A 15,240-nucleotide genomic window follows, 5' to 3' on the forward strand; every position below is an offset into this window, starting at 1 on the left:
ACTGAACAAAACTAGGAAATGGGGGAAACTCTCTGCTGATTGGAGTAATAACAAGCACAGAAGATGGTTTCAGTGTTCCGTTTGGGTGATACATCAAAGGAGCCTCTGAGCTGCTACAGTGCATCTTGTTATTTGGAAGATGATCTGAAGTGGCAAACATACGAAACTTATTCCACAGAGCCACCTAGTGACTATAGCCCATAAATCTTATTTTGCTGTTTCAAAGACATTAAACATAGATAGAAAGCATTAGGTGAGAATTCTGCAAAAGGAGAAGTATGTGATGAAAAAGTACGTAACTTGCACGAAACTTTCAAAAGTTAGACTTTTTCTCCCCATATAAATGTTAGTAGGAGAAAATGTCTATCTTGTGAAGCTTCGCTTTCAGCGTAGAACAGAACTGAACCTGCTGTTATTGATCAATGAAAAGGTCTGATAATTGAATCTTAGCAGGTGATGGAGAAAGAATGAAGTGGGACTACCATTTAGTCTCTACATTCAAGAAAATGAATGAAATTCTTCAGTAATCTGATTCCATTTCAGAGTCAATTCGATAAGTACAGTCTTCCAGTCCCAAACAACATCCAAATGAAATACAAGAAAGTGACTCCCTTCATTGCAATCTTCAATACATAACATTACAATGCATACAATGTCTGTCAAAGGTAAATATAGTACCTGGTTTAACTAGTTTAATTGCAAGGTTAGACATGCCTTTAAACCACATACACAAGAGATACCATTCAGATTTGTTAGAGTCTTTTCTAAAAAAATAGTGGGATCTTGTCAAAAGAAAACCAAAAAAACTTAAGAAATTTCTATTTCACAATTTTTTAAAAAAAATATGTAGCACAGTATTTACACATTATTCAAGATACATCAAAAATCAGATTTCGTCTGTCAACCTTTTAGCACTCAACATAATCAATTAATTTTCATCTGTATCAACACAATAGATTCCATTCAAATACTAGGAAATCTAAAAGGAAGGTCTGGTGCATGTGAAATACACCAACACTCCCTCAGCTATTCAGAAAAATAGATTTACGAAACCACCGAAACAAAGTCAGTTTGTACTCCAGATGAATGATTGCTCTAGCAAAGCTTAATCTCTACACTATACAAGCTACATACAAAAGATGTTTAATACCCACCCAGGAAGTTATGCTCAGCATCTTTATGCTTAAGGTGACAAGTTAAGAAACTGTACAAAAAGTCCAGAAAGTGATTTTAAATCGAAGATTCTACATCATAAAACCAAATGGCAAAATACTCAATTTCAGCAATCAGTTCTGGGATCACCACAATATTCATGGTGAATTGTAGAAGAAACTATACATTAGATTCATTATCTGGTGAAATACCAGATTATTAATACACTTCATTGGTTATTTTTAATAGCAATCCCAGCACAATCGCCACAAATCTCCAAAGTTTAATTCCATTCAGAATAATTATTTCAATTTCATATTTAAAATCATTGGAGAGATGATCCGAAAGTGTACTTGCTTTCAGAAGAGAATCCTCAAAAGGTGGCCAAGGAGAGAGTAATTTTGAAGTAGCAGTTTGATCACTCTTTCACAGAGGAATTGTTGAAGTGTTCTTCTGAAACACTGCAAGGACTCTCTGTGCTAATGTGTTGTGGAGATGAGATGCGTGCTAGTGCGGGCATAGGCCTGTTATTATCTGAAGAATGATCTGTCATTGTTACTGATTCAACCTTTCCAGGTACCCTAATTAAGCCAAGGGGTGCCAATTTAGGCATTGGTCTCCAAAGCAAGTCTAAACTGCTTGGAACCTCTGTGTTTGATGAAGGTGAGACTGCCTTCATATGTACAAGTGGAGGAGGGGAAACAGTTACTGAACTGTTTACCCCACAAGCATGATCGCTTTCGAAATCCAGTGTGCCATCGTCCAACTCATTTTGGGAATCCACTGGTATCTCGCTGCTAAGCAACTGCTCAACATTCAATTCCTCTCCTTCCAACTGCAATACAAGGGGGCTACTTGAGCCACCACTTTCCCTCTCTGATGTCTGTTTCAGTTCAGTGGCTTCATTAGCACCAATGTCCACCAATCTTATTGGTCCGTGGATCAATGAAAATTCATCAATATCGTCTCCTCGATTTCCATTCTCAATAAAGCCCAATGTCTGGTGATCAGACATTGAAGACGCATTTGGATTTTCCTCATCATCAGAGAACTGCTGGTTTAAATATGCAAGCTCATTTAAAAGTGAAGTGAATGGCTCATAGCCATCAGTATCCACCATCTCACTAGACGTTGTGCCATTGGCTTTTAACAGTGATGACAGTTCTGTATCCCTGTCACTCAGTCCAATAGCTTTGCCAGTGTTGCATGTCTGCACCCGACTGCTCATCAGCTGAAACTCCAATTTGTCTTCAAGTATTATTTCAGTTGTTGGTGCTGACCCAGTTGATGTTTCCTCTCTAGTCCAGGCCTTTTCTGTGGAAGACACTGAAGCTTTATCAGGGAAACAAGACAGATCCAATGCCTTTGGTAATCCATCGATTTTGTCAGAACCCACTACATGAGAAACTGCAATCTGCTGTGCTTGTTGTTGATGTTCGGACTTTGAAGCCTCTGGTGATACAATAAGAAATGGCATGACCTCACTTTCACCAAGTACAGTGAACTCTCCAGTAATGTTTGAGCTGTTACTTAGGTCAGATGTTCTTTTACTGTCTCTGGAAACTTGTTCTCCTTGTTTCCTCCCTTTCATGCTGAAGTCAAGAGCTTGAGGATCCACTTCTGCAAACGAATCATTCATTCCTTGCATATTCAATGATGGAGATTCTCCAGTTGCTAGAGAGGTCACATTCACTATTCTTGGCATCAGGAAGGAGGAATTTTTATCACCTGCAATAAGATAGAAAAGAATGAACACATCATTGAATTTACTGGTGCTGTGCATGCCGCATTTTTGTGCACTTCAATTACACTAACAAAACCTTTTCTAGTAATTCCAATCTTTCAACGTTGTCAGTCACAGAATAGGAAAAGAACATATTTTACTAACTACCATTGTCCTTTAAATATTTACTGTGAAGTATGCATCATCAACCACAATGAGTCACCTTCATATTCACATTTTTGGCCATTATTCAGTATCTTAGTGAATAATAACAGAAGAAATATGTGAACAATTGCAAGAATAATTACTTGCCCAGTATTATCACTTAATTCCAATCAAACCATCAAAGTCTAAAGCATTACAACAGTAACCAATTGCCTCAAATGATGACAAATAATAACAACAATAATAATAATATCAACCAGGGATGATGTTTTGCGAAAGGCCAGTCACGTTTGATAGGTTTCCTGGGAGTTCTTTGGGGTATTACAAGTAAGGTGGATAAAGAGAAACAGTAGATCATTGTATTTGGATTTCCAAATGGCATTTGAAAAGGTTCCAAATAAAAAACATCTACAAAAGATAACAGCTTACACCTTGTGGGGTGCTATTTAACATGGATGGTGTACTAACCAATACGAAACAGTCAGGAAAAATCGGGCTTTTGTAGGACGACAAAGTGTAACTAATGGGACGCCATGGGTAAGTGCTCAGCCTCAACCATTTACAATCTATAAATTTTTGAAAGAGTTTTGAAGAGCTGGCATGAAAACAGAAGTTGAGGCTTGGGCAATTCAACCCATAGCAGGCCTGAGGCGCCAAATTCCCTACTCCTGCTTCTATTTCTTATGTTGTTATCAGCAGGACAGACTTATCAGGTGTCAGAGTGGAGTGGTATTCGGTCAGAAATCAGTGGGTCTAGCAGTCCACAATATTAACTCTGGACACCATGATGGCTCATGGCAGGAGTCAAACATGGACAAGTAAATCTCCAGCTGATGATGGTCCTCTGCAGTGATTTTGCAATCATTTCTCCAGCATGTTGAATAGTGCGCTCTCGGAGGATGGTAAGGGCACAGAATACTGTATTCTCTGCTTGGGGACCTTTAATGTCAATCACCATGAGTAGCTCAAGTATAGTCACTTTCTAGTAAGCTGACTACAGCCTAAAGGACATAGCTGGTACACTGGGTCTCCAGCAATTGGTGAAGGAACCACTGGAAAACAACTACTCGACTGCGTCCCACAAATCCAAGTGTGCAGTCGTGTCCATTTATGGCAGTGCTGTTAAGATTGACCTTTGCACAATCCTGGCGGAGACCACGGTGGCACAGTGGTTAGCACTGCTGCCTCACAGCGCCTGAAGACCCGGGTTCAATTCCCGACTCAGGCGACTGACTGTGTGGAGTTTGCACGTTCTCCCCGTGTCTGCGTGGGTTTCCTCCGGGTGCTCCGGTTTCCTCCCACAGTCCAAAGATGTGCGGGTCAGGTGAATTGGCCATGCTAAATTGCCCATAGTGTTAGGTAAGGGGTAATGTAGGGGTATGGGTGGGTTTCGCTTCGGCGGGTCGGTGTGGACTTGTTGGGCCGAAGGGCCTGTTTCCACACTGTAAGTCTAATCTAATCTAATCTAACCAGGTAGACCATCACAGTTAGAACCACCCGTGTACTGTGTGGCATTACCATCTTGCTAAATGAAATCAATTTCAAGCTGATCTAGCAAATCAAAACTATGCATCCAAGAGACATTATGGGCCATCAGCAGCAGAACTGTACTCAACCACAATCTGCATTCTTATGACCCAGCATATCTCCTATTTCACTATTATTTTCAAGCTAGGAAATCAACCCTGGTTCAAAGAACTTAGGAGGGTATACCAGGAGCAACAATGTACTCCACTTTTTTGGTATACCCAAACTTGATGAAGCTACAGCAGGACTATGTGCACACCAAACTGTGGAAGCAGCAGACTTTAGACAGGGCTATGTGATTTCACAACCAATGGATCAGATTCAAGCTCTGCAATCCTGCAACATCTAGTCGTGAACAGTGGTGGATAATTATACAACTCACTTGAGGAGATGGCTCCACAAATATCCCAATTTTCAACAATGGAGGAGCCCAACATATCAACGTAAAAGATAAAGGTAAGCATTTGCAAGTCTTCAGCCAGGAGTACATAGCAGGTCATTAATCTCAGCCTCTTCCAGAGATCCCCTGCATCACAGATGCCAATCTAATTGTCAACCAATCTGTTTCACTCCATACAATGTCAAATGGCTGAAGGCACAGTATATTGCAAAGGGTGTGCACCCTGGAAACAGTGCTGAAGACTTGTACACCAGAACTACCATGCTCTGAGCCAACCTGTTCCAAGAGAGTTACAACCTTGGCCTTTATGTGACAATGTGGAAAAGTACCCTTGTGCAGGAAGGCAGGACAACTCCACCCATGTCAATTATTACCTTATCAAGATATTCCCCACCATCAAAAAATGAGAAAACTTGTTGTCAACGGGGCTATCAAGAAACCATTACAAAGCAATAATCTGTTCACTCAGTTTGAGTTCTGTCAAGGTCTCACAGTTCCTGATCTCACTACAGTCTTTGCCTAAACATGGACAACAGAGCTGAACTCCAGAGGTGACTGACTGACCTTAACATCAAGGCTGCATTTGACCAAGTGTGGCATCCAGGAACTTGAGCAAAATCAGTGAGATCGGGCAAAAGCTCTCCAATTATTATCTGTCACAAAGGAAAATGCTGGAGGTTGTGGAGGTCAATCTTTCAGCTCCAGGACATCACTCCAAGGAGTTTCTTAGGGTGATGTCCAAGGCCAAACCACGTCAGCTGCTTCCTCAATAACCTTCCCTCCATCATAATGTTAGGAGTGCTGGTGTTCACTCATAATTACACAATGTTCAGCACTATTGGCACCTCCTCAGATACTGCAGCATCCATGCCCACATACAGCAAGACCAGAATACCATCCAGACTTGAGCCGAAAGTCATAAGTACCATTTGTATCATACAAGTGGCAGGCAATATACATCTCCAATGAGAGAATTTAACCATCACCTCTCGACACTCAGTAGGATCACCATCCCTGAAACCTCTACTTCATTCTGTGGTGCCACTAACCAGAAAATGAACCAGACTTGCCAAATAAGTCCTGTGGTTAAAACACCAGTCAGTCACTCAGAAGCTGGAAATTCTACAGTAACTCACCTGTTGCTTCCTCAAGCCATTATATTGCACAAACCAGGAATGCTCTCCATTTGCCTGGCAGTGCATCCACCAATATGCACTTCCTCTACCAACGATGCATAAGAGGAATATGAACAATTTAAAAGATGCTTGCAGTTAATCAGCAAAGATTCCTCAACAGGATTGTCCAAACTTGTAACCAACAACACTCAAGAAGCTTGACACCATCCAAGATAAAGCAGCCCGTTTGACTGGCACATTCACATGCATCCACTCCCTCCATCATCGACGCTCAGTACCACTGCTGCTATCTACAAGACGCACTGCAGAAATTCACCAAAGACCCTCCAAAGAGCATCTTCCAAACCGATTACCACTTTCATCTAGAAGGACAAGCATAGCAGATATATGGGAACATAACCCCTTCAGGTTCCCCTCTCAGTCACTCACCATCCTATAGATCGCTGTTCCTTCACTGTTGCTGGGTCAAAATTCTGGAACTCCCCCCTGCTAAATGGCATTGTGGGCCCACCCACAGCAGGGAGACTGCAGGGGTTCAAGAAGCTAACTCACCACCAACTTCTCAAGGGCAAGTGGGAATGGGTAATAAATGATCATCCAGCCAGTGACACCCACATCCTCCAAAATGAATTTTAAAAACCTACATTACCTAGGAGGACAAGGACAGTAAATGCATGGGAACACCACTATCTGCAAACTTCCCTCCAAACTGTGCATCATGACCTAGAACCATATTGTCATTCTTTCACTGTTGCTGGTTCAAACTCCTGGATCTCCTTTCTTAACAGCTCTGTGGGTGTACCTACACTCCAAAGCTGGCAGAGGTTTAAGACAATAGCTCACTACTACCTTCGCCAGGGCAGTTAATCACCGGCAAAAAAATGTTAGCCTCTCCAATAACATCACAAACCAAGAATTACTTGAAAAATGTATAGAGGAACTTTGCCCACCTTGTACAAAAAGTTAGCATGCATAGCAAGTAATCAGGAAGACAAATGGAATATTGGCTTTCACGGCAACAATGATGAAATATAAAATGCCAAAACTGTACAGGGCATCGGTGAGACCACAACTTTAAGCACTACGTACAGTTTTAGTCACCTTATTTAAAGGAGGGACATACTTGCAGTAGAAACAGTTCAAGAGAAATTATTTGGATGATGATTTCTGAAATGAGGAATTTCTCTTATGAGGAAAGCTTCAGCTGGGTCTATATTTTTTGGAGTTTAGTAGAATTAGTGTGATCGTATTGAAATTTTTAAGCTTCTGAGAGGACTTGATAGGGTAGGTGCTGAGAGGATGTTCCCTTCATGATGGAATCTAGAACAAGGGGGCACAGTTTCAAATTCAGGAGTCTCGCAGTTTAAAAGTCAAGGAGGAATTTCTTGTTTCAGAGGGTCAGTTGTGTGCAGAATTCTCTTCCTCAGTGAAAAGTGGCATGTGGGTCATTGAATATATTCAAGGCTGAGCTAAACAGATTGTTTGGATTGACAAGAGTCAAAGATTCTTGGAGCAGGCAGGTATGGGAGTTAGTCTACATTCAGACCAGCCATGAGCTCACTGAATAGTAGAGTGGGCTCAAGATACTGAATGGCTTACTGCTATTTCTTATGATGTCAGTCAAACATCTGTCATGCACTGATCTAACCCTAATCATGCTGACCTTAAATTATCAGCAAAACTGATTTTAAATGTTAGGATGATTATTTATAAAACTTAACTGAAATCCAAAGTACCAAGCCAAACTCTATTCTGATTCAAATGATTGATGGAGGAGGGGTTAGGATCTCTCATGATCCATATAAACAATGAATCCTTAGATGTCATTTCTGTGCTGAAGAAACTTGTGGGGGTGGACAGCAGTGTTTGCCACAATCTGTTACTGCCAAGTCCCCCAGTAAGACTTTTAAACTGCTTTTTAATTCCCCAGAAATGTTGGGCAATACACTCCCTGACACACAGCAGTCTGGAGTCTAGTACTTTCACCAGGTCACATTTCTGTTCTCCTTTTGAAGGGCAGCGAGAACTAAAATGCAATCCTGAAACGATTACACAGGGTTACACAGTGGCATTCTAAAAACATTCTGTAGAAAACATACCACAAAGTACATGAAATATTTCTTACCAAGTGAATCTGCTGAAGCTTCGGACTTGGGTTCTTTCCCTTGCATGACATCAGCTGCACCAGAACCTACCACTTCAGTCCCAGGAGGTCTGGTGCTCGAGAGTGCAGATGTTTTCCCTGCGGAACCGTGAGATCCCTCAACAGTAGCATTGTTTACCTGAAATGGAACCGGCAAGCCCTGCACTTGGATAGTAACTAAAGCAATGCCTGGAGAGACAGAGAGAAGGAAAAGTTCATTTACAGCTCAAGATTAAGTAACAAAGGCAAAAACACTGCGAGTTCATATTTAATGTCAAAGTAACTAGTGTAGTACCATCACATATTTGGGCCAATGATGCACCATGGATATAGAAGATTCACCCCAAATACTTCAAAAGTATTAGTTGGATGTTTGTTATCAAGGAGCAATGAAAATAGATTAGATAAAACAACCACCAAGCATCAGGAAACTGCATGAATTTGAACTGCTCAAGAAGACACAGGTAGAAAGTAAACTTCATGATGACTCAGTAGTGTGCCTAGGTTTCTGCTAGGCTCGCACTTATTAACGTCAATCTGCAATATTGAAAGGATAGGGCTGTTCTACATGCAGGAGGAACAACGTGTCTGGGAGATGGTGAGCAAGACTGGCAAGGGCAGCACATACATGAAAACACCACAATATTCCAATTCCCCTCCAAGCCACAAACCATCTAGCTTTGGAGCATAAACGCCATTCCAATACTACCGCTGTATTGAAAAACCGAGAAATCCCTTCTTGGAAGCACTGCGGTTATTGTTAACCTCCCATGGACTGCAACACTTCAAGGCAGCTGCTCACCACCATCTTTGTTAATGGGTTGACGACAAATGAGGCCTTCTACTATTAGAAGGGTTGGGGCAGCAGGTATATGAGCAGGTAATGAGTAACATCTGCATCCAATGAATAAATAGCCAAAGATCATATCTGAGAAAATGATACAGAAGAAGTATTCCTAGATTCTCCAAATTACTGCAGGAACCTTAAAGTTGTACACATAAAGACAGCAGCATGGATTTTCCACAGGTGGGCTAGGAGGTTTCTCAGAGTGCTTTGAAACAAAAGGAAGCAGTTTGTCAGAGAGGTCAATATCAGGAATTTGGCACAAAGTAGCTGATTATATTGCTGGGTGAAAATATTAAATGAGCTTACGAGTGATCAAGGTGAGTGACGGTGTTTGTTAAATTTATTCATGGGTTGGCCAGTATTTATTGTCCATTTGTAATTATTCTTGAAAACTGTGCCGGGGGTGTGTTGCCTTCTTGAACCACTCAGTCTTGAGGCACAGTTACACTCAATGTTCGGATGAAAAGGAGTTCCAGCATTTTGACACTGATGTGAATGAACAGCAGTAAAATTCCAAGTCAGGGCAGTGAGCAGCCTGAAGGGGATCTTACACACAATGGCGTTCTCATATACCTGCTGCTCCAACCCTAGTAGAACTCAAATACATGGGAAGGGGTGAATAATGGTTAATGTGCTGAATGTGGTGCTAATCAAGTAGACTTCTTTATCCGGATGTTGTCAAGCTTCCTGAGTGTTGTTGGAGTTGCATTCAGTCAGGTGGGTTGGAGTACTCCATGGGGCTCCTAACTTGTGCCTTGTAAATGGTGAACCACCACTGGGGAAAGAGGAGGCCAGAGACTTGCCACAGAATTCCTAGTCCTTGACTTGCTCTTATAGCACAACATTGATTTGGTTCACCGAGTTCAGTTTCTGGTGAAGACAAACTCTTTGCTAGTAGGGAATTCAACAACGGTAATGCCACTGAACATCAGGAGATGGTTAGGTTCTCTCGGAGATAATTATAACCTGGCAGTTTTTATGCAAATTTAACTTGTCCCCTCCATCTCCAGTGAGCTTTTGGTTCGTCACCATTATTTATGGCTGGAAGTGACAGTACCTTTGTTTATTCATCCATCTGACCTGGGCAGCATTTATTGCCTATCCCTTGTTGCCCTTAAGCAGAACCAAGACCTTTGTACCAATCCTTTAGTAATGAATTGCTTAGCTTAATGGCATACCAAACAGAAGCAGCATGGAAGTAGTCCTGTGCTGTAGCCGCACCAGATAAATATCTCATTTTAGGTAGGAGTTCTCTGTTCTGGCTTGTCCTCCTGCACTCTTCATTGAGCCCAGATTGTTCCCTGTCTTGACGGCAATGATGGGGTGGAGGAAATGCTGGGCCATGACATAACCCAGTGACAGTGATCTATTTCCAAGTCAGAATGGTGGGTGGGCTAGAGGGGAACCTGCAGGTGGTTGCGTTCCCACATGTGGAAGTGGTAATTGATTTGGAAGATGCTGTTTAACGATTTTTGGTGGATTTGTGCAGTACATCTTGGAAAGTGTACACACTGCAGCAATAGAGCATCAGTGGTAAATGGAGTGGATGCTTATGAATGTAGTGCCAATGTGGATGGGCTAATTTGTCCTGGATGTTGTTAAGCTTCTTGGATATTTTTGGAGCTGCACCCATCTAGCCAAGAGGGGAGTATTCTATCATACCCCTGACTTGTGTCTTGTAAATGGTGGATAGGCACTGGGGAGTCAGGTGAGTTACTTGCTGCAAGATTCCGAGCCTCTAACCTACTCTTGTAGCCAGCGTTTCTGTAGCAAGTCCAGTTCAGTTTCAAGTCAGGGGTAACCTCCAGTGTACTGATATTTGGAGTTTCAGTGATGGTAAATGGCATCACTGTTTTGACAAATGGCAATGGTTAGATGCTCTTATGTTGACTCCAACCAGCAGAGAGTTGCCCCCTGACTCCAGTTTTGCTAGGGCTCCTTGATACCACACTTGATCAAACACAACTTTGATGTCAAGGACTGTCACTCGCATTGTGCCTCCGAAATTTAGCTCTTTTGTTCATGTTTGAACCAACGCTGTAATGAGGTCAGGAGTTGAATGGTCTGGCATAACCAAACTGAGTATCATTGGGCAATTTATTGTTGAGCAGATGCTGTTGAGTAGCATTATTGGTGATATATGATCAATAAGAGTGAACTGGCAAGTCAGGATTTGTCCTCATTTTTGTGTAGAGGACATATCTGGACAATTTTTCACATTGTCAGATAGACAACATGCCAGTGTTGTATCTCTACAGTGTGGATACAGGCTACTTGGCCCAACAAATCCACACCAACCCTCCAAAGAGTAACCCACTCAGAGTCATTCCCCTATCTTATTACTCTATATTTACCCTTGACAAATGCACCAAACCTGCACATCTTTGGATTATGGGAGGAAACCTGAGCACCCGGAGAAAATCCACACAGACATAGGGAGAATGTGCAAACTCCACACAGTTACCAGAAGCTGGAGTCACTCAGGTCCCTGGCACTGTGAGACAGCACTGCTAACCACTGGGCCACTGTGCTCCTACCCCACAGTCAGGAAACACTTTTTGCTGAAATCCAGGATTGAATCTGGGACCTTTAGATCTACAGTCTAAAACTCTCCCAACTGAGCAATTATCTGTATTGAACGAGCGTGGCTAGGGGAGTGTCAAGTTCTGGAACACAAGTCTTCAGCACTATTTCCAGAATGCTTTCAAGGCCCATAGCCTTTGCGGTACCCAGTGTCTCCTACCATTTCTTGATATTATGTGAAGTGAATTGAATTAGCTGAAGACTGGTAGTACTGGGGACTACCAGAGGAGGAAGAAGAAATGGATAATCCTGTTGGCACTTTTGGCTGAAGATGGCTGCAAATGCTTTAGTCGTATCTTTTACAGTGATTTTCAGGGATATTGTGGAGCCCTGTCCTGCAGTCAGTTATCCAAATCCATCACAACTGGATGTGGCAGGACTAAAGAATTCCGATCTAACCCCTCAGTTGTGGAAGTTCTGGACAGCACAGTGGCTCAGTGGTTAGCACTGCTGCCTCACAGCACCAGGGTCCCAGGTTCAATTCCAGCCTCAGGTGACTGTCTGTGTGGAGTTTGCACATTCTCCCAGTGCCTGCGTGGGTTTCCTCCAGGTACTCCGGTTTCCTCCCAGAATCCAAAGAAGTGCAGGTCGGGTGAATTGGCCATGCTAAATTGCCCTAGTGTTAGGTGCATTAGTCAGAGGGAAATGGGTCTGGGTGGGTTACTCTTCGGGAGGGTCGGTGTGGACTTGTTGGGCTGAAGGGCCTGTTTCCACACTGTAGGGAATCTGACCTAATCTTAACAGAGCTAAGTTGGCACACAAATAGTCCTGTTTGGTAGCTGCACCCTGTTGATTACTCATTTTTAGATTTGCATGGTGCTGCTCCAGGCATACTCCTGCACTTTTCAATGAATCAGGATGAGTGGGGAATATGCATGGCAATGAAAATGCAGATTTTGTTGGGAAGTATGATTCTGCTGCTGTTGCTGACCCACAACATCCATGGATGCCCAGTCTTGAGTTAGTAGATCTGTTCAAAGTCTGCCCTTTTTAGCAGAGTGATCATGCCACACAACATGATGGAGGGTATTTTCAAATGTGAAAGTAGGACTTCATCTCCACAAGGACTAAACAGTGGCCACTCTTACCGTTACTGACATGGAAGATGCATTTGCAACCAGATTGATAAGGATGAGGTCAAGTCCCGCTTTTTGGTTCCCTCACTACCCGCCACAAACCTAATGTACCAGCTATGTGCTTTAGGACCCAACCATCTCAAATCAGTAGGGCTATTGCCAAACTACTCTTGATAGTGGACATTGAAATCTCCCATCCTTAGGGCTTCCTCCAAGTGTTGTTCCACATGGAGGAGTACTGATCCATCAGCCAAGGGAGGACCGTACAAGGTAATCAGGAATTTTCCTTGTTCATGTTTAACCTAAAGCCATGAGATGTCACGGGATGTGAAGTCAACGTTCAATACTCCCAGGGCCACTCCCTCCTAATTGTAAACCATTGTTCTGCCATCTTTGCCTGCTCTGTCCTGTCGGTAGGACATATCCAGGGATGGTCAGGCCTAGGACATAATCATACTTATGGAATCGTACCTTACAGACAATATTAGGCTGTTGCTCGACTATTCTGACCTCTCAATTTTGGTACTAACCTCCAGATCTAAATGAGGATGACTTTGCAGGGTCAACAAATGTGTTTTTTTTATTGCAGTTTCCAGTGCCTAGGTCAATATTAGGTGATCTGTTGGGTTTCATTTCTTTGACAACACTTTGTAGCAAATGATACAGCTGAGTGGCTTGTGAAGATATTTCAGAGGGAAGTAGACAGTTAACCGCAGTGTTATGGATCTGGAATCGCAGGTCAGCCAGGCGAAGCGAGAACGGCATATTTCTTTTCCTAAAGAATATTAGTGAATTCGCCTACTGTTAATCACCCACTGCATATTATGGATGCCCAGTTGGGAATTGTTAAATGTGTTCTAAATCTCTCAGAAGATGAGGTAACCCTTAAATGTGAAGATTGGATTTTATCTCCATAAAAAGGACTATGCTATTGTCACTCCTACCAGTACTGCAATGGACAAGTGCATCTATGATAGGTAGATTAGTGAAGCAGAGGTCAAGTGGATTTTTCTCCTCTTGCTGGTTCCAATGCCAACTGCTGTAGATCCAGACTAGCAGCTATGCCTTGATGGTGGATAGGACATTGCCAATCTCTGTGCTTCTTCCAACTGTGTCCAACAAGGTGGACTCCTGATCCATCAGCCACTTGGTGTTGGGGGCTGTCAACAGGAGGTTTCCTGGCCAAAGTCTGACTTAATGCCATGAGATTTTGCTGCGTCCAGAGTCAATCTTGAAATTCCCAGAAAATCCCCTTCCAACCATACACAAAAAACTGGATTATCTGGCATTCGATTATCCAAATATTGGATTATCCGACAAGATCGCAAGGTCCCGATGCTCGGCTAAACTATGTTATCCAGCGTTCAATTAACCAATCGAAATACTCCCTGTCTGTGTCCTGTGTCCTTCGGATAGTCGAGGCTCCTCTATACCTTTTTCAGGTCTGGTAGGGCAAGTCATATCGGGGACAGTGGTATCTGGAAGCTTGTACAAAGGTTATCATGCAGTGAATATCACTAAGTCAGGCTAATGATGGACTGATCAGTGGGAAAGTTCTCTAACTTTTGGCACAAGACCTCAGATGTTAGTTAGTAGGACAATGGCAAACCCAGCTCTGTCCAATGCATAGGTCGATACTGGATGGTCCATCCAATTTCATTTCATTCTTTAGACTTTGCAGCATTTAATACAACTGAAGCTAACCAGGCTATATCAAAGGACATTTCAAAGTCAACCACTTTGCAGGAAGTCTGGAATTATATGGAGGGTGAACTAGATCCATAATGTTTCATGATTGCCAGTTATTAAGTGACTTCAAATTCCCATTATCTATTGTGGTGGGACGTCAGAACATTAGCCTGGGTCTCCGGTTCACTAATTTGGTGACACGGCCACTACCTTCCTCCTCAGCTTCCTACCAATCATAGCCACACTCCTTAATGAACAGATATCATCAATGTCTAGCAATCAGGACTTGTGTTTAACCTGCAGGTGCTCCACCTCACCCTCACATCACAGTTTCTACATATTGCCAACTACTCAGTTATGAGGCACTTCACCTGAATACAGTGGAACATATTCACTGACACTTCCTTCTCTGACAGGGCAATTGGCACATAACTGCAAAAGGCTAGCAATGCAAAACCATGGCTGCATATTCTCACACTGCATGAGAAGACTGTGCATTTGGTTAATAACTGTTCCTACGATCACTATAAACAAGTGTATTGCTGAAACAAACCAGGATGAAGCTAGTCCTGCCTATTCCTCTTTTCAAATTACAGTTCACCCTCATTTCGCAATCTGGTATGAAGCACAAGCTGTAAGTGGTGACCACGTATCTCTTGCTTTCCACTCAATTTTCCCCATTACCACACCAAAATGTGATCTTTGTTCTGCAGAGTCATATCAGACTTGAAATGTTAACTTTGCCTCTCTTGCTGTCCACAGATGCTGTGCTGCTACACTTGCTGAATTTTTCCAGTAC

The 15,240-nt window shown here is 42.5% G+C and overlaps 1 protein-coding gene across 2 annotated transcripts in view; it reads right to left on the reverse strand.

Moving 5' to 3' along the window:
- Positions 1-802: 802 nt before the first annotated feature.
- mgaa (MAX dimerization protein MGA a) overlaps positions 803-15,240 on the reverse strand; it is a 105,196-nt gene continuing 90,758 nt past the window's right edge. For both annotated transcript variants that reach the window (XM_060828800.1, XM_060828798.1), the window contains exons 24-25: positions 8,229-8,435; positions 803-2,880 (exon numbers count right to left, since the gene is read on the reverse strand). In XM_060828800.1, coding sequence (XP_060684783.1) covers positions 1,571-2,880; positions 8,229-8,435 — 1,517 coding nt within the window. In that variant the 3' untranslated portion in view covers positions 803-1,570. The remainder of the gene's footprint in view (positions 2,881-8,228; positions 8,436-15,240) is intronic.

This window comes from Hemiscyllium ocellatum, chromosome 8, assembly GCF_020745735.1.
Source record: "Hemiscyllium ocellatum isolate sHemOce1 chromosome 8, sHemOce1.pat.X.cur, whole genome shotgun sequence".
Taxonomy (NCBI): Eukaryota; Metazoa; Chordata; class Chondrichthyes; order Orectolobiformes; family Hemiscylliidae; genus Hemiscyllium; species Hemiscyllium ocellatum.